This window comes from Pelodiscus sinensis, chromosome 21 (genome assembly GCF_052426305.1).
Source record: "Pelodiscus sinensis isolate ZL-2025 chromosome 21, ASM5242630v1, whole genome shotgun sequence".
NCBI lineage: Eukaryota > Metazoa > Chordata > Testudines > Trionychidae > Pelodiscus > Pelodiscus sinensis.
Window position 1 is genome coordinate 7625366 of NC_143072.1, and position 12925 is coordinate 7638290.

The 12925-nt window shown below is 47.3% G+C and overlaps 1 protein-coding gene across 1 annotated transcript in view; it reads right to left on the bottom strand.

Annotated features, from left to right (window-relative positions):
• The window catches only part of LOC102458161 (S-adenosyl-L-methionine-dependent tRNA 4-demethylwyosine synthase TYW1), a 191664-nt gene that overhangs the window by 26714 nt on the left and 152025 nt on the right, over positions 1-12925 (bottom strand). Inside the window, exon 16 of the mRNA XM_075905103.2 lies at positions 8240-8407. Within this exon, the coding sequence (XP_075761218.2) occupies positions 8240-8407 (168 nt within the window). The remainder of the gene's footprint in view (positions 1-8239; positions 8408-12925) is intronic.

A 12925-nucleotide genomic window follows, 5' to 3' on the forward strand; every position in this document is an offset into this window, starting at 1 on the left:
TTGGCCTACTGGCTAGGCCTCTACCTAAAAATGCATCTTCCTGGCCAGAGAAATAAACCCAGGCACACTGTATGCCAGATAATGATACTCATCACTACACAAAGAAGGGAGAAGCTCAAAGTAAATTCTTAAAACCAATCCTTCAATATTATGGATCTGCTTAAGAACTGGTCAAAAATGAAGCAAAACAGGAGTAGAAAGCAAGAAAGGTGTTAGTGCCTAATACAAAGAGTATTAAGATAGGAGCTAGCAAACAGGGGCAGCTAACAGGGGAGTTCTGCAAGGGAGTTTAGAGGGGGAGTTTGAAGGAGGCTAGATACACTTGGCATTCTGTAAACTTCTTTAAACTAAACTAAAATCAAAACCACCAGATTTTTTTTAAAAACCTTATGGAGAAAGAATTTAGCTCTGGAAGTAAAAAGAGGATGCTGGCAGAAGGCTAGCAGCAGAGTGGGTGCTATCCATTTTATTGCAGCCAACATAGCATGTATGAGCAGTACGTAGATGAGACTTTCCAGAACACAGTAGAACGGTCCCACCCCTGGTCAGACAGCCTCTGTGCTGTTGGGGAGCATCCAAGTGATGCAGAGAGAAATGATCCCATAGTTGGGACACTCCTTCCAGATGATGACATGGTATCCTTTCACGCTGAGCATACCTGTCCAGGGGAAGGAACTCCCGTTATTACAAAGACAAGAGTTAGATCATTAGAAACAGCCATCTTCTGTAACAAATGACTGGAGGATAGCTAATGTGATGCCAATTTTTAAAATGGGCTCTAGAAGTGATCCTGGCAATTACAGACCAGTAAGTCTAACTTCAGTACGGGGCAAAATAGTTGAAACTATAGTAAAGAACAGAATTATCAGGCACGCAGATGAACATAGTGTGTTGGGGGAAAAGTCAACCTGGTTTCTATAAAAGGAAGCCATGCCTCACCAATCTACTAGAATACTTTGAGGGGGTCAACAAGCATGTGGACAAGGGGGAAACAAAGTAAGTTGTCACGGGATAAGAGGGAAGGTCCTCTCATGGACTGATAACTGGTTAAAAGTCAGGAAACAAAGGGTGGAAATAAATGATCAGTTTTCAGATATGGAGAGAGGTAACTAGAGGTGCCTCCCAGGGGTCCAAAGCAGGACCAATCCTATTCAATACATTGATAAATGATCTGGCGAAAGGGATAATCAGTGAGGTGGCAACAGCTGCAGACGATACTAAACTGCTCAAGGGAATTAAGTCCAAAGTAGACTGTGAAGAGCTTCAAAAGGGTCTCTCAAAAACTAGGTGATGGGGCAACAAAATGGCAGATGAATTTTAATGTAGATAAATGCCAAGTAGTGCACATTGGAAAACATAATCCCAACTATATGTATACTATAATGGAGATTAAATTAGTTGTTACTTCTCAAGAGAGAGATCTTGGAGTCACTGTGGATTGTTCTCTGAAAACAGCCCCTCGATGTGCAGAGGCAGTCAAAAAAGCAAATTAAATGTTAGGAATCTTTAAGAAAGGGGTCTAGTATTAGACAGAGAATATCTTATTGTCTATGTATAAATCCATGGTATGCCCACATCCTGAATACTGCATACAGATATGGTCACCTTGTCTCCAAAAATATCTCAGCATTGGAAAAAGTTCTGAAAAGGGCAACACAAATGATTAGGGGTATGGAACGGCTGCCATATGAGGTAAGATTAATAAGATGGTTACTTTTCGTCTTGGAAAAGAGAAGACAAAGGAAGGATATGATAGAAATCTATAAAATCATGAGTGGAGTGGAAAATGTGAATAAAAAAGTGTTAACTCCTTCCCAGAAGACAGGAACTAGGGGTCACCAAATGAAATTAATAGATAGCAGGTTTAAAAGAAACAAAAGGAAGTACCTCCTCTTCATACAACGCACAACCTGTGAAACTCCTTGCCAGAGGATATTGTAAAGTCCAAAACTATATCAGGGTTTAATAAAAGAGAGTTAGATAAATTTACGGAGGTTAGGGCCATCAATGGCTATTGGCCAAGATGGGCAGGAATGGTGTCCCTAGCCTCTCTTTGTCAGAAGTTGAGAATAGGTGACAGGGGATGAGTCACTTGATGATTCCCTGCTCTGTTCCTTCCTCTGGGGCACCTGGCATTGACAACTGTCAGAAGACAGGATACTGACCTAGATGGACCATTGTTCTGACCTAGTATAGCCATTCTTATGTTCTTAATGAGAAACCCATGAATGTAAAGCCAGAGACAGCACTGATGGAAAACAAACCCATCACAAAAACAAGGTAGGTTAAATATAATAGAATGTAATTGGCAAGCAAGGATTTCAACATCATGGAATACACTGCCAATACCAGGGGAAAACAGATGCAAAAAAATTATGTTTTTATTCCAAAAATTACTGAGATAGTAACTTTCATTCAAAAAGATACTTGCTGCGAGGCATCTGCAGATTTTCTCCATTGTTAATCACTCACTCTGATTGTCTCAAGGATACCATTTATTGTTGTAATGCAAGGAAAACCAGATGCCTAAGCTCTTGCTGTAAATGTTATTAGTATTAATTGTTAAATTATAAAGTTGCCATTGTCTCAATATTTTCGCCAATTAATTCAAAAGCACTTTAATAAATTAGATTTTTGTACTTGAGTGTTCGTAGGATTTGCCACAGAGTAAATGCAATTACTTGAGAATATAATAGCTTATGCTGGAGAAAAAATAGTCAAAGGGAGAGCTGGAATATTCTGGGCACCAAGCACCAAGAGGTGGAAGTCATCAGTTTAGGAAAGGAGGGTGCTGCAAAGGACAGAGCTGGAACACAGAAGAGTGTGGGATGGACATTTTCTGGAAGTGGCACACACTGGACAACACAACCAAGGAATAGATCGCTAAGGGGACTACTACTACCTTCACTAGATATAATGGCACTCACTAGCAATGGCTACTCTACAGCAGTTAGTATCAAACCAACCTCAAAATAGTACATATATCAGTATAGTGACCTATTAATTAGGTATTTTTAATTGTATAGTCTAATGCAACACTGAAGACCAGATCCAACTTCCATTTATTTCAGTGGGAGTTTTCCAGCCAGCTTCCATGGGAATTGCATTATGCCCAATGGGTAACATGCTTAAATCCCATTTTCAGAAAGCACTTGTGCTCCTAAATCCTACTTACTATCAATAAGTCAGTCAACCAAGTGCCTAAGACCCTTTCACAATGGGACTTAGGGTGACATTTTCAAAACTGCTAAGGTCTCTTGGGAGCCTATGTGATTCTTAAAGCAGATGGCTGTCATTGCCCCTAATTAAAAGTGAGTGCCTTCTCACGCGGCCATTTTTACATTCCCTTGAGCATGCAGGCATTTTGATGAAGGGTTTTGTTGGTTTTAAATTAAAACCGTTATCTTGAAAAACAGAATGAAACAAATGAAAATTCTTATTTTTACTATCGGCCTTTTTTCTCCACTCATTTTTTTTATGCAGCATAATGGCTCTCGTAGGTCTGGTTTTCTATAAGTAAAACACTGACATGTTTTATCCTCTACTAGAGCTTGAAAACCAGAATTAAATAGAAGTAGAAATAAATTTACTTATTATTCATTATTTTAGCATCTGTGAGTTGACTGTTTACAAGAGACATCCTGTCTTCATGCATATAGAAAGCAAGGTACCGGTAGAATTTCTCATCTTTTGTTACTATTAATAATGGTGTTACAGAGCATCCTTGCTAGAAGTTGCCTTTGTATACATCCGTTCCGCACTAAGGTCCCTGATGCTTGTGTTTTAAGTCCTTCCATTCCCCACTCTTAAGTCACGGATTAAAAAAAAACCAATTTGTGCAAATGGAAGTCAGCCGTGGGAAAAAATTACCCCACTTCAAGTTGTTTTGCTATAAGTCCAAGTTTTTTGGAATGTATCTTGGACTTATAGTGAGGACGGCCGGTTACATACATTATTTATCAGTGACCTCAGGGAATAGCTGTTTCCTTCCCTTAAGTGAGGCTTTCACCTTGCAGTGGAAAAGACTCTTCTGTTGTGAATATACTCTGGCATAGCTACCAGTTGCACCACACAAGATTTGAACTGTAAAATAGGGAAATACTATGAGGCTATAGGACAAGAAAGTAGCTTGTCGGATTTCTTTTAACCCTATCCTCCCCCTTCTCACACACATGCCCTTTTTTTAAAAAATGTGAATACGGCACTTTGTGAAACTTCCTACTAATTTGTTATTGTGTGTGTGTTCTCACAGTGCCTAGAGGCCTGCAGTGAGGAACAGAGCCATTGTGCTAGGCACAGTGCATGCAGGACACTAGGGGTATGGCTAGACTACAAGGTTTTGTCTGAAAAAGGTACATACGTTCCGCATTTTATGTACCTTTTTCCGATTCTTTTGTCGGAAGAGGCTTTTCCGACATTTGGCCCATCTAGACTGGGCCAAAAGTCAGAAAACTCCCCTCTTTCAAAAGCCCCCTTCTTCCTTGTAGAATGAGAAATACAGGGGCTTCCAAAAGAGTGTGTTTGCTCTTCCGCAAAAAAAAAGTGGAAGAGCAAACGCGTTCTCTGGATGCAGCAGAGTTTTTTTCAGGATGCTGGAGATATCCCGAAACCCCCCCCGCAGCCTAGCCATACTTGGATCAGCTGGAACAATGCAGAACTCTAGCAGTGCTGAGGAAGAAAAGGAAGAGGAGATGAGCCCCAAGACTGCAGAGAGATTCCATGATGCTCCTGACAGTGATGCTCCTGAGAATCGTTTTCCGGGCGAGTTTTGCAAGAGGTCATTTCCAGAGGGCTCTGAGTGGGAATGACATGTGCTGAAACACTGCATGGGCCTGAATGAAAGAAAGTGCGGGACCAGTGCAGATGCACAGCCAGAGGAGAACACAGAGGACAGCGTTACAGTACTGCCAGCAGGAGAAAAGAAAGGCCATCAGGAAATGGTGGTGGACTTTCCCTACAAGAATGAAACCGCAGTCATTGGTGTGGCTGCTGACAAATAAGCATTTGGTGTGATTTGAATGAACTTACTTGACCAGTGGTGAAAGGGGTGGGGTTGGGCTAAGCTGCTTTTAGGACTCAATGATCTATTTTCAAAGCACTCGTACCTTTCTGAGTGTGGGTATTAAAGTTATTTAAATGATGGAAGAAGTGGCTCCATTACATCACTGCATCTTTTCTTCTTGGTTTTGACAATGAGAAGTTGCAATCATTTTGGACTAAGGAAGCTACTTCCCGTGTTCCTACATTACAACAATGTTCTTCGCAATGAGACTTGGACATCTGAGAAAGGATGTAAGTGTAGAAGGGGGGATGACTTTTTAGTGCACAAAATTCAATGCATTTTTCTAGATACAATACATTACGCTTTTCCTGACTGAACACAACTGCTTTAGAAAAGAAAGGATTTTTAAAATTGCTTTGGTTAAGACAGTCACCTGTTTCTGAATTCCTCAAAATTAACCCAGGGAAATCTCTGCATTTGTCAGTACTACCTGTTGTCATGGTTAAATGTAGAGAGACTGCTGGCTGAGATGGTGAATGGAGGAAGAAAAACAATAAGTTTAAAAGAAAGGAAAACAAAGGGTGCTTAAAATCCCATTGTGGGTTTTATTTCTTAACACACTGAGATTTTTTTAAATTATTTTAGTAAAAAACAAAAAATTAAAAGACAGAGAGAGAGAGAGAGACTTTAATTCCTAGCGAATTATCATGCTTTCTTCCAGGTAAGCTATTTGTTAGTATTCAACTATAATTTTAAAGTTTGATAGATTTATGTGACTAATTACAGGCAGTCCCCGGGTTACGTACAAGATAGGGACTGTAGGTTTGTTCTTAAGTTGAATCTGTATGTAAGTCGGAACTGGCGTCCAGATTCAGCCGCTGCTGAAACTGATCAGTTTCAACAGTGGCTGAATCTGGACGCCAGTTCTGACTTACATACAGATTCAACTTAAGAACCCCAGGCATCCCCAAGTCAGCTGCTGCTGAAACTGATCAGCGGCTGATTCCAGGAAGCCCGGGGCAGGGGCTTCCTGTAGTCAGCCACTGGTCATTTTCAGCAGCTGCTGACTAGGGGACACCTGGGGCAGAGCAGCTGGGGTGCTGCTGGGTTGGTCCAATGGCACCCAGAGCGGCGCTACGGGACCAACCGGCAGCGCCCCAGCTGCTGTACCACAGGCGTCCGGAGCAAAGCCGCGGAGCACGGGAGCAGCGGGACAGCCCAGACGCGCCGTGGCTATCCTGCTGCCCTCTGGCTCTGTGGCTTTGCTCTGCTTTGCTCCCCGTCCCCCTGGTCTGCAGACCAGGGGGACGGGGAGCAAAGCGGCGGAACACGCGGGCAGCGGGACAGCCCAGACGCGCCGTGGCTATCCTGCTGCCCTCGGGCTCCGCGGCTTTGCTCTGCTCTGCTCCCCGTCCCCCAGGTCTGCAGACCAGGGGGAGGGGGAGCAGAGTATAGCAGAGCGGCGGAACGCGCGGCCAGCTGACAGCCCAGACGCGTCTGGGCTGTCAGCTGGCCGCGTGCTCCGCTCTGCTTCCCCCCCCCCCATGGTTTGCAGACCAGGGGGAGGGGGAGCAGAGCGGAGCAGAGCAGAGCAGAGCGGCAGAACGCGCGGCCAGCTGACAGCCCAGACGCATCTGGGCTGTCAGCTGGCCGCGTGCTCCGCTCTGCTCCCCCCCCCCCGCAGATCAGGGGGAGGGGAGCAGAGCGGAGCACAGCAGAGCGGCGGAACGCGCGGCCAGCTGACAGCCCAGACGCTTCTGGGCTGTCAGCTGGCCGCGCGCTCCGCTCTGCTCCCCCCCCCCCTGCAGACCAGGGGGAGGGGGAGCAGAGCGGAGCACAGCAGAGCGGCGGAACGCGCAGCCAGCTGACAGCCCAGACGTGTCTGGGCTGTCAGCTGGCCGCGCGTTCCGCCGCTCTGCTGTGCTCCGCTCTGCTCCCCCTCCCCCTGATCTGCAGGGTGGGCGGGGAGCAGAGCGGAGCACGCGGCCAGCTGACAGCCCAGAAGCGTCTGGGCTGTCAGCTGGCCGCGCATTCTGCCGCTCTGCTCTGCTCCGCTCTGCTCTGCTCCCCCTCCCCCTGGTCTGCAGACCAGGGGGAGGGGGAGCAGAGCGGAGCACAGCAGAGCGGCGGAACGCGCGGCCAGCTGACAGCCCAGACACGTCTGGGCTGTCAGCTGGCTGCGCGTTCCGCCGCTCTGCTCCCCCTCCCCCCCCCTGGTCTGCAGAGGGGGGGGGGGGAGCAGAGCGGAGCGCGCAGCCAGCTGACAGCCCAGAAGCGTCTGGGCTGTCAGCTGGCCGCGCGTTCCGCCGCCGCTTTGCTTCCTCTCCCTGGTCTGCTCGAGACAAGGGAGAGGAAGTGCCCCGTTCGTAACTGCGGATCCGACGTAAGTCGGATCCGCGTAACTCGGGGACTGCCTGTATGCAGTTGTGTTTGCCACATTTGTTTTCGATCCACCTGAGGTGTTACAAATACAGCACAATTAAGTTTCTCATGTAGAACAATTTCTTTTTCAAGGGGGGAAAAGGAGACTTGTTCTTGTGAACAATTTTTTTAAAAACATACTGAAGTAACAAAGAAGCTTAACTTTAAAAAAAAAAGTAAACTAAACACTCAAACCTATGGCACACCCCCCACTTGGGTCTTCATAACTGTTCTGTTGCTTGTCAAATTAACACTGATCAGTCTTGCACCAGTAACTTTTCGTTAAGGTTGGCTGCCTTTTTCATAGGTGTAGTGTGTTTAATTTCTTTTTTTTTCACGCTGTGGGGTGGGAGGAGAGAGTCTTTGATCACACATGTTTTTGCAAGAGGAGGTGAAATAGTTACACACATGGGCTGTGTCTACACTGGCATGAATTTCCGGAAATGCTTAAAACGGAATACTATTCCGTTTTCAGTTTTGCCGGAAAAGGAGCGTCTACATTGGCAGGCTGCTTTTCCGGAAAAGAGCCAAAAGATTGATCTTTTCAAGATCTTGCTTGTGTCATTGAGGACAGCACTGCAGCTTGTAAACAAAGGCAGTCACAGAACCCATAACCGTCTTATAAGCTAACCCACTGGGTTCCATGGGATACATGTTTTAAGGGGTATTTTTAAAAGTTATTTTTTCAAACCTAGGAGGAAAAACTTGCTGAACTAGAACAAGTGCTCACACTGAGCAGCTCACAGCTGTTAGGAAGCAAAGAGTCAAGTCTGTCTGTGCCCTCTATTTTCAAACACCAGGAGAGAGACGCCTTACCTTTTTGTGAGCGATCAGGAGGCAGTTTGAATGTTCATGTTCACATGCAATGTCATAATCTGGTATAAGGTCCGTCAACTCCTGCACAAAACGCACCACCTCTTCGTGCCAGGGAACATTGGCCATGGTTAAGTTGCTGGCTGAGCTTTCACCGCAGTATGTCACTCCCTGTCAAAACACATAGAAGTAATTACTAGATGTCTTGTAAAGATAGCTACAAATGTAAGGCAACATTTACACTGCAAGCGTATGTGCGCACAATCCCCACTTAGATAAACTCCGCAAGCTCTTTTTTTAAGACATGTTACAGTCCTATTATCAGCCAAAATGTGCCTGGAATGGGGAAGAAAAGGTTACTTACTTTGTAACTGTTGTTCTTCGAGACGTGTTCCTCAAGTCCATTCCAATCAGGTGCGTGCGCGCTGTGTGCTCCGAGTTCCGGAGCCTTTTCCCCAGCAGCATCCGTAGGGCCAGCCCAGGGAGCTCCCTGGCGTGGTGCCAGCATATCGGGGCATATATACCCCTGCTGGCCCCTCGCCCCCTCAGTTCCTTCTGGCCTAATAGCTCCGACGAAGGGGAGGTGGGTGGGATTTGGAAGGGACATGAGCAACACATCTCGAAGGACAACGGTTACAAGGCAAGTTGTTGTTTCTTCTTCTTCTTCTTCCTCCTCCTCTTCCTCCTCCTCCTCCCCCCCCCATTCCAATCAGGTGATTCCCAAGCCATATCCCAGGCGGTGGGGTCGGAGAGTAACAACATCTATTTGTTCACAGATTGCAACACTGCCCTGCCTACTGATGCATCTTCCTTGGCATGTTGTGTAATCGCATAATGTTCTGAAAAGATATGTGGCTGCCCTACAGATGTCAATGATTGGCACCTGAGCCAAGAACGCCATGGATGCCGCCTGCGCCGTTGTGGAATGTGCGGTCAGCAGGGGGGGGGGCTCTTACCCGCCCCCGGTAATATTCTCTAATACAGGAGGTAATCCATGATGATAGGCACTGGGCCAAAATAGGGGATCCTTTCATTCATACCGCGATGGAAATAAAAAGCTGTACAGATTTACGAAAGTCTTTTGTCCTTTCTAGGTAAAAAGCTATGGCCCTCCTCACATTAGACCAGTGGTTTCCAACCTTTTTAAACCCAAGATCACTTTTCAAGTCTCAGAACAGGCGAAGATCTACTGCCCCGCCCCTTCCTTGAAGCTCCGCCTACATTTCACGAGGAAATCTAATGTAAATGTACTGCGCAGGTGCGCAGTTCAGAGAGAGCTCAAGAGCTACTCTTAGCGCCCCTGAGATCTACCGGTAGCTCGCAATCTACTGGTTGGTGACCACAGCATTAGACAGTGCAAAGTCTGCTCCCTAGGTGACGAATGAGGCTTAGGGGAAAAAACACAGGCAGAAAAATGTCCTGGGATGTATGCAAGTGGGATAGCACTTTGGGAAGGAAGGCCAGGTGAGGTCGTAGTCGGACTTTATCTTTGAAAAAGACTGTAAACGGTGGCTCTGAGGTCAGCGCTCGGAGCTCTGATACCCGTCTAACCGAAATTATTGCTATCAAGAACACTACCTTCCATGATAGGTGTTTTAGCAAACAAGTGGCTAGAGGCTCAAATGGAGGTCGCATGAGACCCTTAAGGACCACATTAATGTCCCATGGTGGAACCGGGGGGCATGTACATGGTAACGGTCTGTCAATCCCTTTCATGGATCTCTTTACCATGTAACTGGTGAATACTGACCTCCCACCCTCTCCTGGGTGAAAGGTCATGATTGGTGCGAGGTCTACCCTCAAAGAGGAAGTAGCAAGGCCCCGATTCCTGAGACATAACAAATAGTCCAATATCAGCGGAATACCTGCTGCGGTCGGTTCGATTCCCCTTCTCAGTGTCCACGCCGTGAATTTCTTCCATTTAGCTTCATATATGGCCCTTGTGGATGGTTTCATACCTTCCAGTAACACTCTCTGGACCTCCGCTGAACAATCCCGTTCTAGTGCGGAGAGCCACTCGGGAACCAAGCTTCAAGATGGAGGGCTGTCAGGTTGGGATGGCATAAGGTTCCTTGCCCCAAGTCTTGTGTAATTAGATTCAGCACTAGAGGCAGGCATACTGGTTCCTCTATTGACAACTCCCACAGGGTGGAGAACCAGTCTTGGCCACATCGGCGCTATCATGATCATGTTGCTCTGAACCGTCTGACCCTGAGAATGGTGTCCTGTATCAGCAGAAAGGGAGGGAATGCATACAGGAGCTGGGGTGGTCAGTTTATGTGGAGAGCATCCCCTAGAGACCCCGCGCCTTGACCCATGAATGAGCAGAAGTCCTGCCACTGGATATTGGTCCTGGAGGTGAAAAGGTCCAGAAGGGGATAGCCCCAGTTCTAGAAGACTTCCTCTAAAACAACCCTTCTGATCATCCACTCGTGGACTTGAAAGGATCGACTGAGTTTGTCTGCTAGAATGTTGCTGGATCCAGGAAGGTAAGTCGCCTGCAGCTGGATGCCTCGCAGATACAGATTTCCCAGAGCTGCAGGGCCTCCCTGCACAGGGGGGAGGATCGATCGTCCCCCAGCCTGTCGATGTAGAACATGGCAGTGGTGTTGTTGGTCAGCACTTCCACCACTCTGTTCTCCAGATAAGGCAGGAAGGCATGGCATGCTAATCTGACAGCCCTGAGCTCTTTTATGTTTATGTGCAACCTCAACTCTGTCGGTGACCATAACCCCTGCGTCCATAGAGTCCCTAAGTGGGCTTCCCACCTGGCATCCAACGCATCTGTCACCAGTTGCACTGATGGAACTTGTTTGGTGAAAGGTACCCCTGCACATACTATGTCTTCCTGCATCCACCAGTTTAAGGATAGAAGTACCCCTTCCGGGATCGTGACTACCACGTCCAATGGGTGCTGCACCGGATTGTGGAACGACCGTAGCCAATTCTGCAGTGGACAAAGCCTGAGTCTGGCGTGGGTCACCACATATGTGCAAGCTGCCATATGGCCTAAAAGTCGCATGCAGTTGCGGGTCGTAGCTATAGGTGCTTTGTGAAGGTCCATGATCATTGATCTCAGGGTTTGGAATCTGTGATTGGGTAGAGAAGCCGTCTCCAATGTGGAATCTAAATGAGCTCCCACAAACTCTATTATTTGCATGGGTATGGCGGTGGATTTTTCTTCGTTTATTAAGAGGCCCAGCTTGAGGAACAGACTTCTGGTATTTGCAATGTGTCCCATCACTTGCTCTCAGGAAGATCTCCGTATCAGCCAGTCATCCAGGTAAGGAAAGACGTGTATGCCCTGGCACCTCATAAAAGCCACAACTGGTGCCATGTATTTTGTGAATACCCTTGGTGCTGTGGATAGACCGAAGGGCAGAGCTGTGCCCATGATGAATCTCAGGAACCTTCTGTGCACTGGGGCAATGATGACATGGAAGTAGGCATCTTTTAAGTTGAGGGCAGCATACCAATCCCCCTTCTAGAGGGAAGGGATAATAGAGGACAGGGTGAGCATTCTGAATTTCGTTTTCTTTATGAATGCGTTTAGAGCTCTGAGGTCTAGGGTGGGACAGAGACCTCCCTTTGCTTTTGGGATTAGGAAATATCTGGAATAGAAGCCTCTGCCTCTGAAGGGACCAATTCCACTGCTCCGAGGTGAAGGAGTTTTGTTACCTCTTGCCTGAGCAGGAATTTGTGAGATGGGTCCCTGAAGAGGGAAAGGGGGAGGGGCAAGGTGGGAGTAGACATAAAGGGGATAGAATATCCCTTCGCTACCAGGCTCAGGACCCACTGATCCGAAGTTATGCTTGACCAGGCCTGGTAGAAATGGGAGAGGCGGAAAACAAAAAGGGGCTGGAGTGGTGCGCTGTCCTTGACCGTGCCTTCAAAATGGTGGTTTGGACCCGGTGTCCTTGTGATGTAGTTGGTCCCGTCATGCTCGGACCTGGAGGCCCTGCGTCTACTGTGAGGTTGATCATGCCGACCGTTCCCATGGCCCTTTCACCTTCCCCAATCTCCATTCCTCACAGGAATGGCCTCAAAGCCAGTCGGGGGTTCAGTGGTCTTCTTAAGGGCCCGGGCGTATGAATCCCCAGGGACTTTACAGTCACTCTCGAGTCCTTCAGACTGTGCAGCTTAGAGTCCGTTTGTTCAGAGAAAAGTTCTCCCCCCTCGAATAGAAGGTCCTGCAATGTGGTTTGCACTTCAGGGGGAATGCCCGATATCTGCAACCACGCACTTCTCATTATAACAGCCATAGCCATTGTTCTGGTCGCTGAGTCTGCAGAATCGAGGGCCACCTATAAGGTCGTACGGGCCACCGTTTTGCCCTCCTCGGTTAGGGCTTCAAATTCTTGGCGGGACTCCTGAGGAAGCCAGTCCTTGAATTTGTCCATGGCTGCCCACGTATTAAAAGCATACTTTACCAGCATGGCCTGTTGGCTAGCGATACGCAGTTATAATCCTCCGGTGGTGTATGTTTTCCCAGTGGTGTATGTTTTCCCGCCCAACAGGTCGAACTTCTTGGGCTCTTTCGCTTTGGGAGTGGGACCCAGGGGACACTGGTGCTCTCTCTGTCCCACTGCTTGTACCACTATAGATCCCAGGGGACGGTGTGAAAAGAGATATTCATGGTCCACTTCAGGAACAAAATAATGCCTCTCCACACCTTTCTGTGTAGGAGGA